The 25,764-nt window shown below is 53.0% G+C and overlaps 2 protein-coding genes and 1 long non-coding RNA gene across 7 annotated transcripts in view; 2 read left to right on the top strand and 1 right to left on the bottom strand.

Moving 5' to 3' along the window:
• Positions 1 to 25,764, top strand: part of CASC3 (CASC3 exon junction complex subunit) — a 77,289-nt gene that overhangs the window by 39,208 nt on the left and 12,317 nt on the right. The window lies entirely within an intron of this gene.
• On the top strand, positions 269 to 19,342 carry RAPGEFL1 (Rap guanine nucleotide exchange factor like 1). 3 transcript variants are annotated; one of them, XM_077971575.1, is made up of 15 exons: positions 269 to 332; positions 4,622 to 4,697; positions 7,835 to 7,976; positions 8,208 to 8,305; positions 12,296 to 12,408; positions 12,623 to 12,790; positions 13,838 to 13,935; positions 14,045 to 14,167; positions 14,726 to 14,904; positions 14,991 to 15,081; positions 15,621 to 15,671; positions 16,016 to 16,103; positions 16,336 to 16,400; positions 16,773 to 16,827; positions 17,074 to 19,342. In XM_077971575.1, the coding sequence occupies exons 1-15, from the start codon at positions 284 to 286 to the stop codon at positions 17,196 to 17,198; spliced, it is 1,521 nt and encodes a 506-aa protein (XP_077827701.1). In that variant the 5' UTR covers positions 269 to 283; the 3' UTR covers positions 17,199 to 19,342. The 3 variants fall into 3 exon arrangements, with proteins under 3 accessions (XP_077827701.1, XP_077827699.1, XP_077827700.1); XM_077971573.1 differs by lacking the exon at positions 269 to 332 and adding an exon at positions 532 to 1,411 and having other exon boundaries at positions 4,622 to 4,700; positions 7,841 to 7,976; positions 13,823 to 13,935; XM_077971574.1 differs by lacking the exon at positions 269 to 332 and adding an exon at positions 532 to 1,411.
• On the bottom strand, positions 11,489 to 15,184 carry LOC114673149 (uncharacterized). Of its 2 annotated transcripts, none has more exons than XR_013406742.1 (4): positions 15,106 to 15,184; positions 14,131 to 14,317; positions 13,430 to 13,615; positions 11,489 to 12,850 (listed from the first exon to the last, which is right to left on the bottom strand). It is a non-coding gene; the product is annotated as an uncharacterized LOC114673149 (long non-coding RNA). The 2 variants fall into 2 exon arrangements; XR_013406741.1 differs by having other exon boundaries at positions 15,075 to 15,169.

The following is a 25,764-nucleotide window of genomic DNA, read 5'->3' on the forward strand; positions in this document are numbered from 1 at the left end:
CTCCCTGCCTGGCTCCTACCTGCCTGCCAGTACCTGCCCACAGACCAGGCCCACACCACCTATGGTGCCCTACCAGAGAGGACAGATGGGCACCGCCTCCAGTGGCAATGCTAATTCACCCGAGGCCTTCCCAGCCCTTCTCACAGAAGGAAGATAAAGTCCACATATTCCTGTGAGTATGGGAAAGGTGCACACTCATGGGTTCAGCAATCTTTAGGCCTGACTTGGGTACACAGGTAGTTGAGTCAAGGTGTCCAGGTCACAGACCTGTCCTAACTTTGAAATGATGCTGAGACCCAGTTATCCCTTGAGCCAAGAATCCTTCCCCATTGGTAAATCTCTGCCTTACCTTTGCCCTTAATTTCTTCTGCTCAGAACCCAAGTCCCTTACTGTTTCCCTCATGGTCAACCCCAGCGCGCGAGTTCAAGCCTCGTGCGGCGCGGGGGCGGGCCCAGGAAGGGCAGGGGCGGGGACTGGGCGGGGACTGGAGGAGGGGGCGCGGTCTCAGCTCTGCCACCTTCCCCCTCCTCACGGCCAGGAGCGCAGCCGCCGCCGCGTCCTCTCAGCCTTGCGCTCCGCCCGCTGCTTCTGCCGCCGCAGCGCAGAGCCGGGGGCACCGGCCCCGCAGCCTGCCCACTCTTCGGGCCGCGTGCCAGCTGCAGCCGGCATGGGGGGTTGCTGAGAGCGGGCACTCCTTCCTTCTGGCACCTCCCCCGGCTACTGGCCACTGGACTCTGGCCAGCGAGGCTCGGCACCTCTGGCCCCCAGTCCGGCTCCTGGCACGGTCCTCTGCTCCTCCAGCTCTGAGCATCGTGTCCCCGTCCGCCCCCCCGCCCGCGCCTGGGACACCTGGGTCCCCCGGCGGCCCCTAGGAGAGGGGCGGGGGGGGCATGAAGCCGCTGGAGAAATTTCTGAAGAAGCAGACGTCGCAGCTGGCGGGCCGAACGGTGGCGGGAGGTCCCGGCGGGGGTCCGGGGAGCTACGGTGGGCCTGGAGGGGGTGGGGGACCCGGCGGGGGCGGCTGTCCAGCCGGGGGACCGCGGTCGTTGCAGCGGCGTCAGAGCGTGTCTCGCCTGCTGCTCCCCGCTTTCCTCCGGGAGCCCCCCGCCGAGCTGGGGCTGGAGCCGCCCCCTGAGGAGGAAGGGGGAGAGCCAGCGGGGGTCGCGGAGGAGCCGGGCAGCGGGGGGCCCTGCTGGCTGCAGCTGGAGGAGGTGCCAGGGCCCGGGCCGCTCGGGGGAGGGGGGCCCCTGCGCTCCCCTTCCTCCTACTCATCTGACGAGCTGTCCCCGGGCGAGCCCTTGACTTCGCCGCCCTGGGCCCCCCTGGGCGCCCCCGAGCGGCCGGAGCATCTTCTGAACCGGGTTCTGGAACGGCTTGCTGGAGGGGCCACCAGGGACAGCGGTGCCTCAGGTAAGGAGCCAGTGGGCTTGAACACCCGGAGCAGGGGCTGGTCCCGGCTCCTCTTCCTTGCCCTTGGAGCGTGGGGGTGGCGCCGTGCTGAGGCCTGGTTATGGGGTTGAATGGTCCGCGGAAGCCGGCTAGGGGCCTAGCGGAGGCACAGACCCTCCCGCGGAAGAGGAGGGCAGTACCCACCTTCCTCCCTACAGCAGCCTCACCCCCATCTGGAGAAGCAACTGAGCCTCTTGCCTCTTACTCTCCTTCAGTCACCCTTCCTTTCCCCTGGGCATTGTAGCCACTGACTCCCATGGGTCCCTGATATTGAATACCTCCTCCTGTGGCTCCAAATTAGGGCCTGACACATTAAGATGGAAGCTGCCCAGCGCAGCCATGCCACCCGCCAGAGGTGCTTGAGCCCTGAAAACCCTGGGGTCCCTGACTGTTCAGAGGCCTGCACAGCGCAGGCTGGCCCACCCCAGGAGGAAGTGCCAGACAGGCACAGGCCCCAAGCTGCCTTTTAGGCATCAGCAAAGGGATGCGTTGTCCTTAGCAGTTTGGTGGGGGGGATAGTGTTCTTCTTGGGGTAGACTCAGAAGGTGTCTGGAAGGGGACAGGTGGCTGGGTCGGCATCAGGGCCCTGGAGCATCCAGGGCATCCAAGCGCCTCCAGCTTCCACTCTTCCCTTTTGGTGGCAGGCCTCAGCACATGGCTTTTTTTTTTTTTTTTTTTTTTTTTTGAGACATAGTCTCACTCTCACCCAGGCTGGAGTGCTGGAGTGCAGTGGTGCGATCTCAGCTCACTGCAACATCCACCGCCCAGGTTCAAGCGATTCTCCTGCCTCAGTCTCCGGAGTAGCTGGAACTACAGGCGCGTGCCACCACGCCTGGCTAATTTTTGTATTTTTAGTAGAGACAGCGTTTCACCGTGTTAGCCAGGATGGTCTCGATCTCCTGACCTCGTGATCTGCCTGCCTTGGCCTCCCAAAGTGCTGGGATTTCAGGCATGAGCCACCAGCCTGGCTAATTGTAGTTTTAGTAGAGACGGGGTTTCACCAACTTGGCCAAGCTGGTCTTGAACTCCTGACCTCGTGATTCACCCCCGCCCCCCCACCACCTCGGCCTCCCAAAGTGCTGGGATTACAGGCATGAGCCACTGGACCTGGCACACGGCCTCTTTAAAACATAATCACCACACCCTGAGAAGCTTATTCCCTAAATGATGATACTATTTCACCATTCCCTTTCAGCACCCCTACTAAGGGGCCTTTGAGGAAACCAAGGCCCCAAATGGCTGGTTAGTGGCTGAGGTAGAAGACCTAGGGGTCTCTAGGTCTAGCTCTAGGCATTGCACTAAGCCCAGGAGGGTCTGAGGTTTGGGAACCCTGGCTGAGACCCTAATGCTGAGGGCTTTCACACTTGCTCTCAGCCCTCGGCAGGGAACCCCAACCTAGATGTGTGGAGGGGGGCTCCACTCTCCTAGATCCTTCTCAAGACCTGGGTCCTCTCCTTTGGTGCAGACTGTAGTTGCCCTGGGGAGCTGACACCTTTTGGATTTAATTAGAAAAATATCAGACACACACAGCTCTCCTAACCATAACTTCCCGCCTACACCACACACCCTGTGTCTCTATGACACATTCCCTAGGGAGGCTGTACATTGGCCCAGAGCCTGCCTTGGAAAAGGCAGATGCCCAACTGTGGCCCCCATATCAGCATCTCCTCCACTCTGCTCCATCTTACTCTTCTTTTGCTCCAGCTTAGGAATCCTGTGAGATAAAGTCTATGAAGGATGTCAGGCCTCTCGTTTCCTCACCCCCATCCCTGAAGCTGGGGGTCAGAGCTGGGGGCTGACTCATTGTAAGAACACAGCGGGGTAGCTGGGCAGGGAGGAAAAGGGAGAAACTGTCTTTCCCCATTTACAGGGGCCTGGTGCCACATGCTCTGCTCATTCTCCCTTGGGGTAAGACTCCTGAAATGTCACCCATGTTATCTGGAAGCCTTGATTCCCAGAGTAACTGGTTTGGGAAATTCCAAACCAGTCTCAGGGTGAATGAGAATCAGCTTAACCTGCCACTCTGATGTTCTCCAATAAAACCAATGTTCTCAAGTCATCCTGGTCTCCTCCCAGGGTGTGTGGGAGAAGAGAACTTACAGAAGTTACTCTTAGCCTACCAAAGCCTCTCCAACGTCCAAGCAGCCCCCTCTGACCACTAGGTTTTACCCTAACACTCTGCCTGCCTCGGGTTCTGGGTTCTTATTCCAGCTCCAGGCAAGTCCCTCCCAGCTCTGGGCCTCAGTTTCACATTTGCGAAATGAAATCGTTGCTAGAACTGACCACAGGGGATAGTGAACCAAAGGCGGTCAGAAGTCTTGGTTTTGTCCTGGGACCGTGCCTGGGGACCTGGCCCTAACCTGTCCTGGTGAGGACACCTGGCTCCCTCCCTGCACCTTGCCTGTCTGTGTGTGCCAGGCGGCCCTGCCCCACCCCAGGGCTGGCTGCAAGTCAGGGCGACCTTGTACCCGGCTGACTGGCTGAGCCAGGCCCAGACGGGGGTGTGGAGGGGAAAGGGGTGGTGAGAGGAGCCGCTCCCCTTCACCATTCCATCATTAACCCTTCTGTCTCTGGGCACCTAAAGGACACAGGATTTCTATTTAAAGGTTCTGGGATCAAAGCAATGGCAGTCTCTTCCAGTCAGGCTGGTTCCCACCTGCCTAGTTAGAACTCAAAGCTGTTAGGTAGGGAATGGGGAGGAGAAGAGGGATACACACACGCGCGCGCGCGCGCGCTCACACACACACACACACACACACACACACACACACACACTCCCCACTGATGCTAACCTCTGTGTTTGGAAATACTCTTTGTCTAGAGAATCTTCTGTGGGCTACTTCTTTTTTCAGGCAGAACTCAAGCTTGGTGTGTTATCTGACCAACTTCCCACATACTCTGAAGAGAAGTGCACATGGCCATCAAAGGCACGCCCCCCACTTCCCTTCAGCTGCCTTGGCAGCTGCCAAACCCACCCCCGCAGCGGCTGCCCAGAACCTTTACACATGTGTGTGTGTGTGTGTGTGTGCAGAGCATGATGGGGCAGGTGGCTGGGGCTCCAGCCTGGCTAAAGAGAACTTGCCCTCAGGGGCAAGAGAAGGAGGCACTGCATTTCCAGTTTTATTCTGGAAGTGCCCTCCTGACATCCGTGGTGCCCACTGATCTTTACAGATATCCTGCTGGATGACATTGTCCTTACCCATTCTCTCTTCCTCCCGACGGAGAAATTTCTGCAGGAGCTACACCAGTAATATCCTTTTGTGGAGTTTGTAAAAGGAGAGGTCAGAAGGGAGCCACTCCCTCCATCCCACATGCAATCTCAGAGCCTAAACTCTCCCCTAGGAAACATACCTGGGGCTGGGTGTGGTGGCTCACGCCTGTAATCCCAGCACTTTGGAAGGCCAAGGTGGGTGGATCACCTGAGGTCAGGAGATCAAGACCAGCAGGGCCAACATGGTGAAACCCCATCTCTATTAAAAATACAAAAAATGAAGCTGGGCGCGGTGGCTCACGCCTGTAATCCCAGCACTTTGGGAGGCCGAGACGGGTGGATCACGAGGTCAGGAGATCGAGACCATCCTGGCTAACACGGTGAAACCCCGTCTCTACTAAAAAGTACAAAAAACTAGCCGGGCGAGGTGGCGAACGCCTGTAGTCCCAGCTACTTGGGAGGCTGAGGCGGGAGAATGGCGTGAACCCGGGAAGCGGAGTTTGCAGTGAGCCGAGATCCGGCCACTGCACTCCAGCCTGGGCGACAGAGCGAGACTCCGTCTCAAAAAAAATAAATAAATAAATAAAATAAATAAATAAATAAAAATACAAAAAATGGCCGGGCGCGGTGGCTCAAGCCTGTAATCCCAGCACTTTGGGAGGCCGAGACGGGTGGATCACGAGGTCAGGAGATCGAGACCATCCTGGCTAACACGGTGAAACCCCGTCTCTACTAAAAAATACAAAAAAAACTAGCCAGGCGAGGTGGCGGGCGCCTGTAGTCCCAGCTACTCGGGAGGCTGAGGCAGGAGAATGGCGTAAACCCGGGAGGCGGAGCTTGCAGTGAGCTGAGATCCGGCCACTGCACTCCAGCCTGGGCGACAGACTCCATCTCAAAAAAAAAAAAAAAAAAAATTAGCCAGGCATGGTGCCACACACCTGTAACCCCAGCTACTTGGGAGGCTGAGGCAGGAGAATCACTCAAACCCAGGAGGCGGAGGTTGCAGTGAGCCGAGATCGCGTCACTGCACTCCAGACTGGGCGACAGAGTGAGACTGTCTCAAAAAAAAAAAAAAAAAGAAAAGAAAAGAAAAGAAAACATACCTGGGTTTCAGTCCCAGCTTTTCTACTAATCAGCTGTGTGACTTGGACAGATTACCTAACCTTGTGGGGACTCAGTTACCTCTTCTGTAAAATGGAGGTAAATAGCACCTGCCCTGCCTATTTATGAGCTGCTATGAAGATCACTCTGATAGCAGATATGGGAGTGCTTTGGAGGCTGCAGAGCCCTGTACAAATGAAAGGTGTTATTTATTTATTTATTTATTTATTTTGAGATGGAGTCTTGCTCTGTCATCCAAGCTGGAGTACAGTGGTGTGATCTCGGCTCACTGCAACCTCTGCCTCCTGGGTTCAAGTGATTCTCCTGTCTCAGCCTCCCCTGTAGCTGAGGACTACAGGCGCACACCACCACACCTGGCTACTTTTTGTATTTTTTGGTGGAGACGGAGTTTCACCATGTTGCCCAGGATGGTCTCGAACTCCTGACCTTAAGTGGTTTGCCTGCCTTGGCCTCTCAGAGTGCTGGGATTACAGACGTGAGCCACTGCACCCAGCCATGGTGTTATTTTTCTACTAAGGGCGCCTCTATCCCCACTGAATTATTGCTCTAAAACATCTGGTTGCCCAGTGAGTTATGCTGGGGTCTGATGTAAACATCAGGCCACGGTTGTGCTTCAGTAGGGTCTGCTAGAGAGGAGCCGCTGGATGGGCTATTCATAGGGTCTCATGTAAGCATGGGCCTCTCACAGAGTTATTTTAAGACCTAATTGTAAATGTCAGACCATTGAGTACAATGTTACAGGCTCTTGGCCAGGTGCGGTGGCTCATGCTTTTGGATCCCAGCACTTTGAGAGGCTGAGGCGGGTAGATCACTTGAGGGCAGGAGTTTGAGATCAGCCTGGCCAACAAGGTCAAACTCCGTCTCTACTAAAATACAAAAAACTAGCCGGGCTTGGTGGTGGGCACCTAGTAGTCTCAGCAACTCGTGAGCCTGAGGCAGGAGAAATCGCTTGAACCCAGGAGGCAGAGGTTGCAGTGAGCTGAGATCGTGCCATTGTACTCCAGCCTGGGCAACAGAACCAGACTCCCTCTTAAATAAACAAACAAATAAAGTAACAAGCTGTCTTAGAAACACCAGGCCTTCCAGTGAGGTATAGTCAGGTTTGTGGTAAACACCATTGGCCTTTATTAGGTGCACTGTGAGCTCCAGGCCCTGGGCTGGCCAGAGGTTGGAAGGGTCTGGGCAGGTTATCCTCAAGTGAAAATCTAACCTGTCTAACCTGCAGGAGCTGGATGTGGTCAAGTGGTCATCACTATCTACCCTAAGCAAAAGCCTAGGCTGGGGCATTAGGAGGTCTTGGCTCCAGGACCCCTGAAACTCCTTTCTTTCTGGCCCCAAATCTAGAGAATATTTGGGGGCAATTTAGCCTCCCACCTTTCTTTCTTTCTTTTGAGATGGAGTTTTGCTCTTATTGCCCAGGCTGGAGTGCAATGGCGTGACCTTGGCTCACTGCAACCTCCGCCTTCTGGGTTCAAGAGATTCTCCTGCCTCAGCCTTCCAAGTAGCTGGGATTACAGGTTCCTGCCACCATGCCCGGCTAATTTTTGTATTTTTAGTAGAGACAAGGTTTCACCATGTTAACCAGGATGGTCTCAAACTCCTGACCTTAAGTGATCCACCTGCCTCAGCCTTGCAAAGTGCTGGGATTGCAGGTGTGAGCCACCGCACTTGGGCTTTTTTCCTTTTTTTTTTTTTTTTTTTTTTTGACACAGAGTCTCCCTCTGTCACCCAGGCTGGAGTGCAATGGCCCTATCTCGACTCACTGCAACCTCTGCCTCCCGGGTTCAAGCGATTCTTGTGCCTCAGCCTCCGGAGTAGCTGGGATTACAGGCACCCACCACCATGCCCGGCGAATTTTTGTATTTTTAGTAGAGTCATGGTTTCACCATGTTGGCCAGACCAGTCTCGAACTCCTGACCTCAGGTGATCTGCCTGCCTCAGCCTCCCAAACTGCTGGGATTATAGGCGTGAGCCACTGCACCCAGCCTAGCCTCCCATCTTGCTTCTCAGTTCCTCAGGTCTGCTTGCCTAGGGATTTTTCTTAACTTAAGGGTCAGCTTTGTTCGGGCAGGAGGCATGGAGGGCCCTGAGGGGCTGGGCCAGAAGCAGGCCTGTCTAGCCATGCTTCTCCATTTCTTGGACACCTACCAGGGGCTGCTTCAAGAGGAAGAGGGGGCCGGCCACATCATCAAGGTGGGCCTGGGGGAAGAGAAGGTGGGTAAACAGGCTATTAGCTCTGGAAGGGGGCCCCTGTGAAGGAGCCGTACTTCTTATGCTGGGTTCCTGGAAGGAAGAGACGCCAGGGGGCTTTAGCTTATATGGCTCTCCTGTGCTCAAAGGCATGGAGACCTTGCCCGGCCCCTGCAGAGAGTAGCCCTTGGGATGAGACCCCTTCCTTCACCTTCTTTGTCCTCCTCTCTCCAGGATCTATACCTGCTAATTATGAAGGACGAGTCCCTTTACCAGGGCCTCCGAGAGGACACTCTGAGGCTGCACCAGCTGGTGGAGACGGTGGAACTAAAGTGAGGGGGAGTGGGGCAGGGGTGGGAACAGGAAAGAGGTTCCCTGCGTTCGTCTACTACAGGGGCTGCCTCTGGCCTATTGGCTCCAATATGGATTTGCTTGTTTGTTTGTTTTGAGACAGAGTCTTACTCTGTTGCCCAGAATGAAGAGCAGTGGCGCAATCTAGGCTCACTGCAACCTCCACCTCCTGGGTTCCAGTGATTCTCATGCCTCAGCCTCCTGAGTAGCTGGGATTACAGGGGTGCACCCTGCCTGGCTAATTTTTGTACTTTTTGTAGAGATGAGTTTCATCATGTTGGCCAGGCTGGTCTCGAACTCCTGGCCTCAAGTGATCTGCCCGCCTCAGCCTCCGAAAGTGCTGGAAATACAGGTGTGAGCCACTGTGCCCCGCTTCCAAATGGTTTTATTTCAGCTCTTTTCTCTCACAGGAGGGTGGCACAAAGCGCTGTCTCCAGTCACTTTTTTGTCCATTCTCCCATTCATTTGTCTGATAATCCAGTGGTGTAATGGTAAATATTTAACAACCAGTGCTACAGGAGAAAGAACCCTGATTTGTAGCTTTTGCTGATTCCTACAGTGTAAACTCTGTCACCATGGCTGATTTCAAGCTACCAACGTGACAGCACTGAAGGAGGAGCTGGGAAGAGACGTGCAGCACAGGCCATTATGTAGTATCTCCACCATATTGTAGATGCAGTAAAAGGTAGTGAAACGGCTGGGCAAGGTGGCTCACGCACTTTGGGAGGCCAAGGCGGGTGGATCACTTAAGGTTCAAGACCAGCCTGGCTAACATGGTGAAACCCTGTCTTCACTACAAAAAAAAAAATAGGGCCGGGCGCCGAGGCGGGCAGAACACGAGGTCAGGAGTTTCAGAGCAGCCCGGCCAATATGGTGAAACCCCATCTCTACTGAAAATACAAAAATTAGCCGGGTATGGTAGCACGCGCCTGTAGTCCCAGCTACTCGGGGGGCTGAGGCAGAAGAATTGCTTGAACCCAGGAGGCGGAGGTTGCAGTGAGCTGAGATCACCTTACTGCACTCCAGCCTGGGTGACAGAGTGAGACTCCATCTCTTAAAAAAAAAAAAAATGCCAGGTGCGGTGGCTCACACCTGTAATCCCAGCACTTTGGGAGGCCGAGGTGGGCGAATCATGAGGTCAGGAGTTTGAGACCAGCCTGACCAACATGGTGAAACCCTGTCTCTACTAAAAATAGAAAAATTAGCCGGGCACCGTGGCATGTGCCTGTAATCCCAGCTACTCAGGAGGCTGAGGCAGGAGAATGTCTTGAACCCGGGAGGCAGAGGTTGCAGTGAGCTGAGATTGCGTCACTGCACTCCAACCTGGGTGACAGAGTGGACTCCGTCTCAAGAAAAAAAAAAAAAAAAAAAAGGTGGGCCGGGTGTGGTGGTTCACCCCTGTAATCCCAGCATCCCAGCACTTTGGGAGGCCGAGGTGAGCAGATTACGAAGTCAAGAGATCAAGACCATTATGGCCAACATGGTGAAACCCCGTCTCTACTAAAAATACAAAAATTAGCTGGGTATGGTGGCATGCGCCTGTAGTCCCAGCTACTCGGGAGGCTGAGGCAGGAGAATCGCTTGAACCCAGGAGTGAGCCAAGATTGTGGCACTGCACGCCAGCCTGATGACAGAGCGAGACTCCATCTCAAAAAGAAAAAAAAAAGTGAAACAGGAAGGAAACTACTTTTTTTATAATAACTTATTTGATTACAAATTTTATGTATGATTTATTAATTTGTATTATTATTTTTCAATAGAGACAGGGTTTCATTATGTTGTCCAGGCTGGGCTCCAGCAATCCTCCCACCTTGGCCCTCCAAAGTGTTGGGATTCTAAGTGTGAGCCACCATACCTGGCCTGACTATAAGTTTAAAACATATATATGGAGATATATTTATTTATTTATATTTTAATGGCTCTTTAAAAAACAGTTGGCAAAATTCCCCAGAACTTAACAATATGCTCTTGTGAGCCAGTGTGAACCAGCTTCAGGACACCACTGCATCCATCCATCCATCCATCCATCCATCCATCCATCCATCCATCCATTCTGCCCTTTTAGTTTCTCTCTTCTCTGTCCCCAGCACAATTAGGGAGGCCTCAGCTTGTGGTCTAACATCCTTCTCTCCCTTCTCTGTGCTGACACTAGAGAGATCTTTCATGCTCCTGTTCCAAAGGCATCCCTGCTCCCCATGCTTCCAAGAGAAAGTGAAACATCCCAGCATTGGATACCCTTCCCTTTCTGCCTTCTGCTGTTCCTTCCCATCTCATCTGCATCCCATCCATCCATAACACCTCAACTCCTGCACTCTCCAACTTCCCACGGTCCGTTATATTGTCCACCCCAGAATGCCAGAATGCCCTCCTCCCACCCCCTTCTCTTTCTTTCTTTTTTTTTTTTTCTGAGACGGAGTCTTGCTCTGTCGGCCAGGCTGGAGTGCAGTGGCGCGATCTCGGCTCACTGCAAGCTCCGCCTCCTGGGTTCACACCATCCTCCTGCCTCAACCACCGGAGTAGCTGGGACTACGGCGCCGGCCCCCATGCCCAGCTAATTTTTTGTATTTTTTTTTTTTTTTTTGAGACGGAGTCTCGCTCTGTCGCCCAGGCTGGAGTGCAGTGGCTGGATGGATCTCAGCTCACTGCAAGCTCCGCCTCCCGGGTTCACACCATTCTCCTGCCTCAGCCTCCCGAGTAGCTGGGACTACAGGCGCCCACCACCTCGCCCGGCTAGTTTTTTGTATTTTTTTAGTAGAGACGGGGTTTCATCATGTTAGCCAGGATGGTCTCGATCTCCTGACCTCGTGATCCGCCCGTCTCGGCCTCCCAAAGTGCTGGGATTACAGGCTTGAGCCACCGTGCCTGGCCTTGTATTTTTTTTTTTAGTAGAGATGGGGTTTCACCGTGTTAGCTGGGGTGGTCTAGATCTCCTGACCTCATGATCCACCCGCCTTGGCCTCCCAAAGTGCTGGGATTACAGGCGTGAGCCTCTGCACCCAGACATTTTTTTTTTTTTTTTTTTTTTTGAGGTGGAGTCTTGCTCTGTCACCAGGCTGGAGTGCAATGGTGTGATCTCGGCTCACTGCAACCTCCGCCTCCCGGGTTCAAGCGATTCTTCTGCCTCAGCCTCCCAAGTAGCTGGGATTACAGGTGCACACCACCAAGCCCTGGCTAATTTATATATTTTTAGTAGAGACGGGGTTTCACCATGTTGGCCAGGCTGGTCTTGAACTCCTGGCCTCAAGTGATCTGCCCACCTCGGCCTCCCAATCCCTCCCAAAGTGCTGGGATTATAGGCGTGAGCCACTGCACCTGGCCTCCACCTCCTTCTCTTCCTGCTCTCCTCCAAGGCCCAGGTCAAATGCTATCTTCTTGATGAAAACTTCCTAGATCTTCCTTTTAGGAATAGCTTTCTCCTTCCCCACACCAGCAGAACCCTCCTGGTGCCTTTGTTACATCATCAACGCCTCCTGCCTGGCTTTAGAAGTAGCTGGATGCCTGTCTATCTCCTTCCCAGACTGTGAAGTTATTTTCAGCAAAATTCAGCAAATGGCTGATGACCTACTACCTACCATGTGCCAAGCAGTGTGCTAGGCCCTGGAGGATGAAAAAATATTCAGTAGGAACAAAATCCCAGTCCTCAAAAGCTCTCAATCTCATAGAAGAGATAAGAGGTGAACATAAACATTATCCCAATGTTCTATAGTAGTTGAGACAAGAAAGTGACCTTCCTGGTGGGTGGGGTGGACCAGAGAAGAATTCATGGAAAAGGTGGCATTTGATTAGGATTACTTGGACAATTATCCCATCCTGCTCATTGTCCTCTCTTCTGACCCCCTTAACCACCTTCTGAAACTGTTGCTGGTACATCCTTGACCCAATTCTGATATTCTTGCTTGATGTTGCCTGCTTGGTGTTGGTTGTCCATATGCCTGGCAGGGCGTGCTGATGCCCAGCTGTGTCCATGCCAGGATTCCAGAGGAGAGTCAGCCACCCAGCAAGCAGGTGAAGCCACTCTTCCGCCACTTCCGCCGGATAGACTCCTGTCTGCAGACCCGCGTGGCCTTCCGGGGCTCTGATGAGAGTGAGTGTGGGCATTAGGAGGGGCAGGGTGTCCTGAGTGGTTCAGGCGGACATGTCTCTGGGTCTTGGGCACCCTCAGTGGTATCTGGGTGGTAGAACCAGCCCCTTTCACAGGACCTTCTTCAGAGGTGGGGAACAGTGGCACCCTGGAGGAAACTGTTCCAGCTGCTGCCACTCCGCCCTCTGTTGAAAGCCATTTTCCTGTTTCCGTCCAGTCTTCTGCCGCGTATACATGCCTGACCACTCTTACGTGACCATACGCAGCCGCCTTTCAGCATCTGTGCAGGACATTCTGGGTTCTGTGACGGAGAAACTTCAATATTCAGAGGAGCCCGCGGGGCGTGAGGATTCCCTCATCCTGGTAGCTGTGGCCTCCTCAGGAGGTGAGGGTCAGGAAGAACTGGGCTGATGCTCCGAGAGGAGAAACTCACAAGCTCAGTGCCCTGTGGGAGGGGAAGAGACTGAATTCTAGGCCCTTGCTACTCAAAGTATGGTCCTGGGACAAGCCTCAGGTGCATCACCTGAGAGCTTGTTAGGATGCAACATCTTGCTAGGTGCAGTGGTGCAAACCTGCAGTCCCGGCTACTCAGGAGGATTGCTTGAGCCCAGGAATCCAAGGTAGTACATTATGATTGCACCTGTGAATAGGCACTGTGCTCCATCCTGGGCAACATAACAAGACTCTGTCTCTAAAAGAGGTGCAGCATATGAGACCCCACCCCAGACCTGCTGGTCTTGTTCAAATCAGCATTTGAACAAGACCCCTAGGAGACTCCTGTGCCTACTACAGTTTGGGAGGCACTAGCTGGGCATGGTAGTGTGCACCTGTAATCCCAGCTACTTGGGAGGCTGAGGCAGGAGAATCACTCAAACCCAGGAGGCGGAGGTTGCAGTGAGCCGAGATCGTGACACTGTGCTCCAGTCTGGGCAACAAGAGCAAAACCCTGTCTCAAAAAAAAAAAAAGTTTGGGATGCCCTGGTCTAGGACTCAGGTTCTGACCTAGGTGCTGCCCATCACTCACCTATGGATTGTGTTCTGGTCCTTTAACCTCCCGGTGTATGTAAGGATGCCACATTTCTCAGGCTAAAGACACAGGATGAGTGGGAAGGCAGAAAGCCAGCAATGTCGCTGAAGCTTTGTTTTCCTCTACGGTAGGAAAACATTTCAGCCTTCCCGGTGTCACAAGGACAACAGAGTAAGAGAAAAGCTGTGAAAGAAAGGGAATAGAAAAAAGTTATAAATGCAAAAGAAATCATCATTTAACCAATTCCAGATAAATATGGCATAAACTGGTGATAATATGAGTTCCATTCGTCTATAATGTGTCAGTGTGGGGTGAGGAGTTTTTGGATAGGACAGAGCCAAGTGTGGGGTGTGTGTGAGGGTCCAGGCAGCAGGGGCTGAGGATGAGCAGCTCTTTCTCCTGCAGAGAAGGTCCTTCTCCAGCCCACTGAGGACTGTGTTTTCACCACACTGGGCATCAATAGCCACCTGTTTGCCTGTACTCGGGACAGCTATGAGGCTCTGGTAAGAACTTCCCAAGGCCTTGGCTGGAATGGAGGGGCTGAGGGGGGCTGTGAGCAATCTCTCATCCTGCCACCAGGAGCCCAGCTCCTATACCCCTGCCTGCCACCAGGTGCCCCTCCCCGAGGAGATCCAGGTCTCCCCTGGAGACACGGAGATCCACCGAGTGGAGCCTGAGGACGTTGCCAACCACCTAACTGCTTTCCACTGGGAGCTGTTCCGATGTGTGCACGAGGTGGGGACCGAGGCTGGCGCTGTGCTGGGGGGCTGGAGGGAGAAATGTGCCATTGGGAGACGGTGTTCGCAGCACAACGTCCTGGTTCAAGGCTCACTTGCAGCAAGCCCTTGGGCAACGCATGGCCGTAACCTCTCTTTGTTCCCCCATCTGAAAAAAATCGCAGAGAGAGAGAGACCTCAGAGCAGAGTGGCTCAGGGCCCAAGTGCTGCTTACACAGAACCTGACCCAGGATTTGTGTTTTTAAAATATTCACCATTAAAGAAATAAAATAAGGCAGAGACAATAATGCCTAGCAGATGGTTGTCTTGAGGATGTCAGCCGTGAGCGCTTGCCTGGCACCTAGTAAGTGCTCAGTAGCTGGTGAAATATTATTAATGTGGGTTGTTTTCTTTTTCCGCATCTTTGCCGCCTCCTGTCCCTTCTATTTTTCTATTTTCCACCCCTTCCGCCCCCGCCCTCCTGCCTTTCGCTCCTCATCGCCTTGCACTGCCATCTTCCCACCCACTCCCCTCACTGCCGGGCGCCCTGGCCGCCTCTCCGCTGCCGTGGGTGCAGCTGGAGTTCGTGGACTACGTGTTCCACGGGGAGCGTGGCCGCCGGGAGACGGCCAACCTGGAGCTGCTGCTGCAGCGCTGCAGCGAGGTCACGCACTGGGTGGCCACCGAAGTGCTGCTCTGCGAGGCCCCGGGCAAGCGCGCGCAGCTGCTCAAGAAGTTCATCAAGATCGCGGCCCTGTGAGTGCGGCCGTCGGCGGGAGGGGGAGCCCAGGCCCGAGGCCCGCGCCGCCGCCCGCCCCTGACCCCGCCTCCCACCCCCGCAGCTGCAAGCAGAACCAGGACCTGCTGTCTTTCTACGCCGTGGTCATGGGGCTGGACAACGCTGCTGTCAGTCGCCTTCGACTCACCTGGGAGGTGATGAGACCCCTCCGTTCCTACCTGGGGATCTGGGCATCCCGGGCTCCCCGAATTGCGTCCTCTCGGGACGGCCGCTGGCCTGGTGGGAGTCTTTGTGCCAATTGGAGAGAGGCGCCCTCTTCTGGCATACGCAACCCCAGGGCGCACAGCTTGGCTAATGGACCCTGTCTTTGTGCAAATGAGTGAAAAGCCAGGATCCCGCCTGAGTCGCAGCAGGCAGCCCTTGGCCAGGTCAGGTCGCAGACTTGGCTGTGGGAGTTGGGCTGATTTTCAGCCATAGTCAGTGGGGCCATCTTTGTACAAAGCACCTACATAAGAGAGACCTGGCCTTCCCCAGAATAATGAATTCCTCTGGGCTGTTTCAAGGTTCTAGACTTAGCCAAGGCCTGACTTCATTTCCCCACCCACCAGCTTCCCAGCCCCTTACAAGCCATGCAGGCCCTTTTGCCCTCCAACAGGGATAATTAATCCGAGGCTCCCATGTAACCCAAGGAGCTCCACTCTGATATCCCTTCTCCTTCCTTCAAACTCTGCAGAAGCTGCCAGGGAAATTCAAGAACTTGTTCCGCAAATTTGAGAACCTGACGGTGAGTGGGTTTGGCTCTTTCTTCTGCTCTTGGACTTAGAGCCCAGAAACCCTCTGTTCCCATAAACCCCCTTCCTCGAGCTTTCCTTTCAAGGTGTTTAGGGTGTGTGTGCGACCCCCACCCTCCTTACCATGCTGGAGGGGGAGGGTGGAAGGATTGCGCCCTGTGTTTCTTGAAGTAAAGGGGGAGTAGTCAGGCCCCTCCCTACCACACCATTAGAAAACCCCCAGTACCCCTATCTGATGAGGAATGTATACAGGGCAGGGGGTAAGGGAGGAAGCTGGGGACATCTTTGGGATGCATTGGCCAGTCTGTCCCTTGATCTCTCTCCTGTGGAATACTAGGACCCCTGCAGGAACCACAAAAGCTACCGAGAAGTGATCTCCAAAATGAAGCCCCCTGTGATTCCCTTTGTGCCTCTGATCCTCAAAGGTGAGAGAGTAACTCCCAAGCTGTGCTGCTTCCACCCATGCTTCCCTTCTCCTATATCCCGCTTCAGACTTCCAGCCCCCTCTCGACTCAGCCCTGAGTATCCGCCTGGAGAGGAGCCCCCCACCCCAGACACAGTGGGTTCTGGGGAAGAGTGGGGTCCTCAGGTGCAGGGGCCCCTTTGGACCTCCTCTCTTATCCTTTCCTCACATTGGATTCTCTCCACATCCCCTAGATCTGACTTTTCTGCACGAAGGGAGTAAGACCCTTGTAGATGGTTTGGTGAACATTGAGAAGCTGGTGAGTGAGTGGCACTGCAAACCTCTAGTCCCACAAGTGAGGGGCTTGCATCCTCTCCCTCTCTCATCACCTCCCAAAAATAGCAGCCTTCCTCCAAGTGCCCAGCTTGCCTAACAGACTCTTGACTGTCTCCCTGGTGGCATCACTGTGGCAACCCACCCACGGGTGGCAGAGCTGACAGGCAGCTTGGGGGCAACTCCACCTCCCCCTCACCTGGCACTCTGTTACACCCACTCCTTTGGTCCTTCAGAGACCCTCCAGAATTGGAGACTGGAGGGAGTAAAGCAGAGTTGGAGAATGGCGGAGGGGGAGCATAAGAGGGGGAGCCTCTTTCTCTGCCCCTTTCAGGGCTCATTCCTTGTCATCTCCCAGCATTCAGTGGCCGAAAAAGTGAGAACAATCCGCAAATACCGGAGCCGGCCCCTTTGTGAGTACCCAGGGTACTGAAAGCAGTACAGGTAGAGCTTTGACTGAATGGGAGGGTTCAGGGCAGAACTCCCTGTCCAAATGTGTATTTCCATACACTTGCTGGTTCCCCATTCTGTCCTTGCCTCTGCAGAGGCCTTCTTGCCCAACATCTGTCTCATTCCACAGCCTGATCCTCTGCCCGGTGTGTGTGTAGAGGAAAAAGGGAGGCTGGGAACCTGACTGCCTCTCCCTCTTTACCCACTAGGCTTGGACATGGAGGCATCCCCCCATCACCTGCAGACCAAGGCCTACGTGCGCCAGTTTCAGGTCATCGACAACCAGAACCTCCTCTTCGAGCTCTCCTACAAGCTGGAGGCGAATAGTCAGTGAGAGTGGAGGCTCCAGTCAGACCCGCCAGATCCTTGGGCACCTGGCACTCAAGCACTTTGCACGATGTCTCAACCAACATCTGACATCTTTCCCATGGAGCAACTTCCTGCTCCACGGGAAAGAGTTGGATGGATTTACCCCTGGACCCATAAGTCTGTTCATCCTGCTGAAGTCCTCTCCCCATTGCTCCTTCAAGCCAAAACTACACTTTGCTGGTTCCTGTCCCCTCTGAGAAAGAGGGCAGAAAGCTCCTTCCTCTATCCCTCCCATCGAGATCTGTTCTGGGGATGGAGCTTCCAACTTCCTCTTCCCAGCAGGAAAGAATGCCGCCCACCCTTCTGCCTTGCAGAGTGGGATTGTGGGAGGGATTGGCAGCCTTCTCCACCACCTGTCCAGCTTCTTCCTGGTCAGGGCTGGGACCCCAAGGAATATTATGTTGCTCTGTGTGTGTGTGTGTGTGTATGTCTCCTTTTAGGGAGCAGGAGTGCATCTGGTAATTGAGGGCGGATGTTGGGTGTACTGGGGAGGGGTCCTTCTGTTTGGTGCTACCCTTGTCTACTCTGCCCCTGGATGGTACGGGGTGCTTTCTCCACCCCCACACTCCCTGCTCAGCTCCTCATGCTGCCCTGCATGCCCAGGCTGGTGAGCCAAGCTGCTTTTCAGGGCAGGGAGTGGCAGCAGGTAGGAGGGGTTACCCGTCAGCCCTTGCAAGTCCCCCACTCAGGCCTCTGGAAGGTCCGGGAATGGACTCTGATGAGAGGGTAAAAGATGCTCAGGGAAACAGGCCTCAGCTGCCTAGAGGACCCTCCCCCTGCCTTGCAGTGGGCTGGGGTAGAGCAGTATCAGGAGCTAGGGGTGTCTGCTGCCCACATTCCTGCTTTTTGGGGTATCTAACTGCTAAGGAGGGAGTTGGCATCCCCCTTCTGACTCATGTGTCTGACACCAACAACATGGTCTCTGTCCCTCTCCCTGTCTTTTTTTTTTTTTTTTTTTTGAGACGGAGTCTCGCTGTGTCGCCCAGGCTGGAGTGCAGTGGCCGGATCTCAGCTCACTGCAAGCTCTGCCTCCCGGGTTTTTACGCCATTCTCCTGCCTCAGCCTCCCGAGTAGCCGGGACTACAGGCGCCTGCCACCTCGCCCAGCTAGTTTTTTGTATTTTTTAGTAGAGACGGGGTTTCACCGTGTTAGCCAGGATGGTCTCGAACTCCTGACCTCGTGATCCGCCCGTCTCGGCCTCCCAAAGTGCTGGGATTACAGGCTTGAGCCACCGCGCCCGGCCTCCCTCTCCCTGTCTTGACTCCTCCTTTGTCCTCCCCATAGAGCTGGGGTGGGGTGGATCCCTATACCTGGGGCAGGCAGCCCCAAAGTGGGGGAGGGGGATGGCGGAGACTGTAAAGGCGCCACCGGACTCTGGCAAGGCCTTTATTACCTCTGCTCCCCTCCCTCCCATCACCAGCCTCAAGGCCTGAGGGGTGCAGGGGCTCCTGGCAGCTACTGGGTGAGGTTTCCTGGCACAGCCTCACCCTTCTTTCTGGCACCACCTCTTTCCCTTTTGAAGAGGCAGCAATAGCAGTAGCAAAAGCAGCTGCTGTTCCTGCTATGAGGGTGTATATATTTTTTACCCAAAGTTCTGGAATTGTACATTTATTTTTTAAAACTCAAAGAGGGAAAGAGCCTTGTATCATATGTGAACATTGTATCATAGGTAATGTTGTACAGACCCTTTTATACAGTGATCTGTCTTGTTCCTGTGGCAAAAATCCTCTATGAACATAGGCAGGCACTGTGCCCCATGCCCTCTTGCCCTGACAGTGTCCCATGGGCCCCCTCCTGTTCCCTGCCCCCTCCCTGCTACTGCTGATGCACTCTCCTCTCCCTGCGGCCCCCAGCTTCCCAGCCTTCCTCCTGACCCCTTCCAGCAGCCTTGGAACTCCAGCTGCCACCACCCTCTGGGTCGAATACTGGGACACACTGGCCCAGTCTTTGCTGCTGCTCACCCCTAACCTTGATGCCTGCCCAGGGACCCCCCAGCCCCCTCCCCTTGCCCTGCAGCTTTAACAGAGTGAACCATGTGTATTGTACAGGCGCGGTTGTCATTGCAGAAACTGCTGGGTGGAAAAGAAGCCGATAAAGTCTACGAATCAACCTGTCTGCTATTCTCCATTCTGTTTTCTTTGAGGCTGTGGAAGGGCTGAGGGAGGGGAGAGGGGATGACCCCCCAGTGCTGCCAGGAGCAGGGCTGTTTTGGAGAGACTTTGAAAATGTGGGTGGCTGGGTACAGTGGCTCATGCTTGCTTGTAATCCCAGCACTTTGGGAGGCCGAGGCGGGCAGATCACCTGAGGTCAGGAGTTCGAGACCAGCCTGGCCAACATGGTGAAACGCTGTCTCTACTAAAAATACAAAAATTAGCCAGGTGTGGTGGTGCACTCCTGTAATCCCAGCTACTTGGGAGGCTGAGGCAGGAGACTAGCTTGAACTCAGGAGGCGGAGGTTGCAAGGCTCAATAGCACTCCAGCCTGGGCAACAGAGCAAGGCTCTGCCTAAAAAAAAAAAAAAAAAAAAAAGAAAGAAAATGTGGGTGAGAGGAAAAGAGGCCAACCTCACGACATGTCACATAATGCCTGGAACTCAGAAGAGGGGATGTTTTAGTTCATACATGTTCCAGGTGGCATAAATAGATCACGTTTAATTCTAATCCTGTGAGGTAGAAGATGGAGGCAGAACAGTCCCAGAATAATTACTAGTGAGGGCACTGGCCCCCTAACCCAGGTCTGTCCCTGCAGACAGCATGCACTGTTCACACAACCAATATTTACCAGTACTACTAAGAGTATAGGGCGCAGAGAGCCTAGCGTTAGGCTCAAATGATAGCCTGAGTTCCAGAAGACATCATACACTCAAATAGCTATGCCTGGGCCCTCAATCTTCCGCATTCACATCTGTTTCTGCCTCAATCTTCTGCATCTCAGAAAAATGGTCCTCTCATCCACCCAGGTTTTCTCGCTCTGTTGCCAAAGCTGGAGTGCAATCTTGGCTCACTGCAACCTCTGCCTCCCAGGTTCAAGTGATCCTCCTGCCTCCGCCTCCTGAGTAGCTGGGATTACAGGCACAGGCCACCACACCCGGCTAATTTTTGTATTTTTAATGGAGACGACGTTTCACCATGTTGGCCAGGCTGATCTCAAACTCCTAACCTCAAGTGATCCACCCACCTTGGCCTCCCAAAGTGCTGGGATTACAGGTGTGCGCCACTGCCCAGCCACCCGCCAAAGTTTTCTTTTCTTTTTTTTTTTTGAGATGGAGTTTTGCTCTTGTTGCCCAGGCTGGAGTGCAATGGCGTGCTCTCCGGCTCACCACAACCTCCGCCTCCTGAGTTCAAGCAATTCTCCTGCCTCAGCCTCCCTAGCAGCTGGGATTACAGGCCACCACACCCAGCTAATTTTGTATTTTTAGTAGAGACGGGGTTTCTCCATGTTGGTCAGGCTGGTCTTGAACTCCCAACCTCAGGTGATCCGCCTGCCTCAGCCTCCTAAAGTGCTGGGATTACAGGCGTGAGCCACCGCGCCCAGCCCACGCACCCAAGTTTTCAAGGCAAAAATATAGGACTCATCATTGGTGCCTCTTTCTCCCACCCCTCATTCATCTCAGCCAGTCCCATTAGCTACAATTCCAGAGCATTTTCTGAGTGATCCACTTCTCTGTGACTCCCCTGTGACCACACTAGTCCAAACCACCTTCATATGTTCCCAGCCTCCTACGTGGTCTGTCAGCTTCCTCTCTCCGATCCATCCCTACCTGCCACCAGTGTGATTTCCACATGGCAGCCAGGGTGTTCTTTCAAAAGCAACAATCACGCTGGGCATGGTGGCTCAAGCCCATAATCCTAGCACTTTGGGAGGCTGAGGCAGGAGGATCGCTTGAGCCCAGGAGTTCAAGACCAGCTTGGGCAACATAGTGAGACCCTGTCTCTACAAAAAAAAAAAAAAAAAAAAAAAAATTAATGAGGCTGCAGTGAGCTGTGATGGCACCACTGCACTGCAGCCTGAGCAACAGAGTGAGACCCTGTTTCAAAAAATGTTTCCAAAAAAAAAAGAAAGAGAGAGAGAAGGAGGGAGGGAGGGAGGGAGGGAGGGAGGAAGGAAGGAAGGAAGGAAGGAAGGAAGGAAGGAAGGAAGGAAGGAAGGAAGGAAGGGAAGGAAAAAAACAAAAAAAAACAAAAAAAACCCCAGCGTCCTTCAACACATGAACGGACAAATACACTGGGGCATATTCTTATGGTGGAATACTATACAGCAAGAAAAAAGAACAAATTATTAATACGTGCATGAATGAATCTCACAGACTTAATGTTAATTAAAGGAAGCCAGACACAGGCTGGGCATGTTGGCTCACACCTCTAATTTGAGCACTTTGGGGGCCTGAAGTAGGAGGATCTCTTAAGCCCAGGAGTTCAAGACCAGTCTGGCCAACATAGTGAGACCCCCATCTCTACAAAAACTAAAAAATGTAGCTGAGCATGGTGTCTTGTGCCTCTAATCCCAGCACTTTGGGAGGTTGAGGCAGAAGAATCACTTGAGTCCAGGAGTTTGAGACCAACTCAGGCAACATAGGGAGACCTTGTCTCTAAAAAAAAATTAAAAAGAGGTCGGGCGTGGTGGCTCACGCCTGTAATTCCAGCACTTTGGGAGGCCGAGGTGGGCGGATCACCTGAGGTCAGGAGTTCGAGACCAGCCTGACCAGCATGGAGAAACTCTACTGAAAATATAAAATTAGCCGGGCGTGGTGGCACATGCCTGTAATCCCAGCCACTCAGGAGGCTGAGGCAGGAGAACTGCTTGAACCCAGGAGGCAGAGGTTGCGGTGAGCTGAGATCACACCACTGAACTCCAGCCTGGGCAACAAGAATGAAACTCCACCTCAAAAAAAAAAAAAAAAAAAAAAGAGTGAGCAGGGTGACTCATACCTGTAATCCCAACACTTTGGGAGGCCGAGACCTGTGGATCATGGGGTCAGGAGTGCAAGACCAGCCTGGCCAAGATGGTGAAACCCCATCTCTACTAAAAAATACAAAAGTTAGCTGGGCATGGTGGCGGGCACCCATGTAATCCCAGCTACTCGGGAGGCTGAGGCAGAGAATTGCTTGAACCCGGGAGGCAGAGGTTGCAGTGAGCCGAGATTGTGCCACTGCACTCCAGCCTGGGCGATAGAGTAAGACTCCATCTCAGAAAAAAAAAAAGAAAGAAAGAAAGAAGAAGAAAAAGTTCAAGAACAGGCTAAGTTAATCTATGGAGATAGAAATAAAAATATTGCCTACTCGATAGGGTAGGGGGAAGTATTGACCAGGAAGGGGCATGAAGAAGTCCTGTGGGGCGAAAGAAATATTCCATATCGGCCGGGCGCGGTGGCTGTCGCCTTTAATCTCAGCACTTTGGGAGGCCGAGGTGGGCAGATTGCCTGACCTCGGGAGTTTGAAACCAGCCTGGGCAACATGGCGAAACCCTGTCTCTATTAAAAATACAAAAATTAGCCGGATGTGGTGGCACATGCCTGTAATCCCAGCTACTCAGGAGTCTGAGGCAGGAGAATAGCTTGAACCCAGGAGGTGGAGGTTGCAGTGAGCTGAGCTCACACCACTGCACTCTAGCCTGGGCAACAGAGCGAGGAATAAATAAATAAATAAATAAATAAATAAATAAATAAAAGAAATGTTCCATGTCATGACCTGGGGATGGTATACAAGTGTGTGTGTCCAGCACGTTGAGTTGGTCATGTGAGATTCGTACGTGTTATCATAGCTACATTGCACCATAAAGCAATTCAGATTCTGACAGTCTCCTGTTTTTAATAACAGATTTTTTTTTTTTTTTTGAGACAGAGTCTAGCTGTGTCGCACAGGCTGGAGTGGCATGATCTCAGCTCACTGCCAACCTCCGCCTCCCAGGTTCACGCCATCCTCCCGCCTCAGCCTCCCGAGTAACTGGGACTACAGGCGCCTGCCACCACGCCCAGCTAATTTTTTGTACTTTTTTTTTAGTAGAGACGGGGTTTCACCATGTTAGCCAGAATGGTCTCGATCTCCTGACCTCATGATCCACCCACCTCGGCCTCCCAAAGTGTTGGGATTACAGGTGTGAGCCACCACACCTGGCGATAACAGTTTTAAAATAAAAAAATGCTCCCTTCCTGGCCAGGCATGGTGGCTCACACCTGTAATCCCAGGACTTTGGGAGACCAAGGCAGGCAGATCACTTGAGGTCAGGAGTTCAAGACCAGCCTGGCCAATATGGTGAAAGCCTGTCTCTACTAAATATACAAAAACTAGGCGGGTGTGGTGGCAGTCACTTGTAGTCCCAGGTACTCAGGGGACTGAGGAAGGAGAATCACTTGAACCCAGTAGGCGGAAGTTGCAGTGAGCCGAGATCCCGACACTGCATTCAAGCCTGGGTGACAGACCGAGGCTCTGTCTCAAAAATAAATAAAGGGCCGGGCGCGGTGGCTCAAGCCTGTAATCCCAGCACTTTGGGAGGCCGAGACGGGCGGATCACGAGGTCAGGAGATCGAGACCATCCTGGCTAACACGGTGAAACCCCGTCTCTACTAAAAAATACAAAAAACTAGCCGGGTGAGGTGGCGGGCGCCTGTAGTCCCAGCTACTCGGGAGGCTGAGGCAGGAGAATGGCGTAAACCCGGGAGGCGGAGCTTGCAGTGAGCCGAGATCGCGCCACTGCACTCCAGCCTGGGTGACAGAGCCAGACTCCGTCTCAAAAATAATAATAATAATAATAATAATAATAATAATAATAAATAAATAAATAAGGTGTCCTCTTGATGAGGTGTGCTGTGTGCAGTGAAGAATTTAAGCAGTGCCCTTTGAATCCACTAGGTGTCACCACCAAGATTGTTTTCTCAACCTGCCTGGGGATGGGGGAGGAGGCTACAGAGTACAGAGGAGGATAGGGCCTTGCTTGGGGTAATATTGAATCCTTCTGAGAGGGTCTCTCCCTAGGTATAAGTCATATTTGACCGGAAGAACTTGTTTCTTCAGTCTCTCCCTCTCTATGAGCTCTTTCATCTTTAGCGTTTAAACCCTCTCAAGCCTCCATTTTAAAAAACACTTTCCTTATGTAGTCCTAGCGGGAGGATCACTTGAGCCTAGAAGTTTGAGGCTGTAGTGAGCTATGGTCACACCAGTGCACGCCAGCCTTGTAAACAGACCAAGAACCTGTCTCAAAAATAAATAGGCCGTGTGCAGTGGCTCATGCCTGTAATCCTAGAACTTTGGGAGGCTGAGGCAGGAGGATTGCTCGAGCTCAGGGGTTCGAGACCAGCCTAGGCAACATAGTGAGACACCCCATCTCTACTAGAAAAAAAAATAGGCAGGTGTGGTGGCATATGCCTGTAATCCCAGCTACTCGGAAGGCTGAGGCATGAGAATTTTTGAACCCGGGAGGCGGAGGTTGCAGTGTGTGGAGACTGAACCATTGCACTCCAGCCTGGGTAACAAAGTGAGACTGTCTCAAAACAAACAAACAAACAACAACAACAAAAAGAATCCTAATATTTGGGGGAAAAAAGAGAAAACATTATGTTTAAATGTGTTGTGTAATATTTCAATCATACGAAATGTTTGAAGACTAATATATTGAGCACTTGAGTCTGCACCTCCCAACTTAAGAAATGAAACCTTGGCCGGACGCCGTGGCTCACTCCTGTAATCCCAGCACTTGGGGAGGCCGAGGTGGGCAGATCATGAGGTCAGGAGATCGAGACCATCCTGGTTAACACGGTGAAACCCCATCTCTACTAAAAATACAAAAAAATTAGCCGGGCAGGCCGGCAGGCGCCTGTAGTCCCAGGTATTTGGGAGGCTGAGGCAGGAGAATCACTTGAACCTGGGAGGCGGAGGTTGCAGTGAGCCGAGATCGTGCCACCACACTCCAGCCTGGGCGACAGAGAGAGACTTTGTCTCAAAAAACGAAAAAAAAAAAAAAAGGAAAAAGAAATGAAACCCTACCCTCCAGCTGAACCTGGTACCTGTCCCCAGTCGCATCCTCTGTCTTTCTTTCCAGAACTACCCTTCTGAGTATGGTATCGTGACACAAAGTAGCAAACGTAAGTAGCCACTTGTGTTAATTCCGCTTGCCAGCAGAATTTCACCAATTCCCTTGGCAGCAGAATTTCACAAAGCCCCTGACTCAGTGTAAGCACAGTCCCCAGCCCAGAAGAATGCCCTGAAAATGATAAGCAGGATAGGGCACAGCTTCCTGTGTCTCTTGCCAAAGTCACTGCAATTTCCGAAAAGATAAGTTCAGTGATCCTGGCCTTTGCTTCTTCCTGTACGTAAAACAATGTGACGAATTAATGATTATACCTCTGTGATCTATAACCAGATGTATCTTCGCACCCAAACTTTGATGAGATTTTGCTCTAATGTAACTTCTGAGCACATACACAACCCCGACCACCTGTGTCTTCACTGTTCTGGAGCGAGTGTTTACTGAAACTCTCTGAAAGTCTCCTCCCAGGTTGGGCGCAGTGGCTCATGCCTGTAATCCCAACACTTTGG

This window comes from Macaca mulatta, chromosome 16, assembly GCF_049350105.2.
Source record: "Macaca mulatta isolate MMU2019108-1 chromosome 16, T2T-MMU8v2.0, whole genome shotgun sequence".
NCBI lineage: Eukaryota > Metazoa > Chordata > Mammalia > Primates > Cercopithecidae > Macaca > Macaca mulatta.

Coding starts and splice junctions, on each gene's coding strand:
- RAPGEFL1 (XM_077971573.1), top strand. CDS start 892: ATGAAGCCGCTGGAGAAATTTCTGAAGAAGCAGACGTCGCAGCTGGCG. Junction 16,401..16,772: donor TGGTGAACATTGAGAAGCTG/GTGAGTGAGTGG, acceptor GTCATCTCCCAG/CATTCAGTGGCCGAAAAAGT. Junction 16,828..17,073: donor ATACCGGAGCCGGCCCCTTT/GTGAGTACCCAG, acceptor TTTACCCACTAG/GCTTGGACATGGAGGCATCC.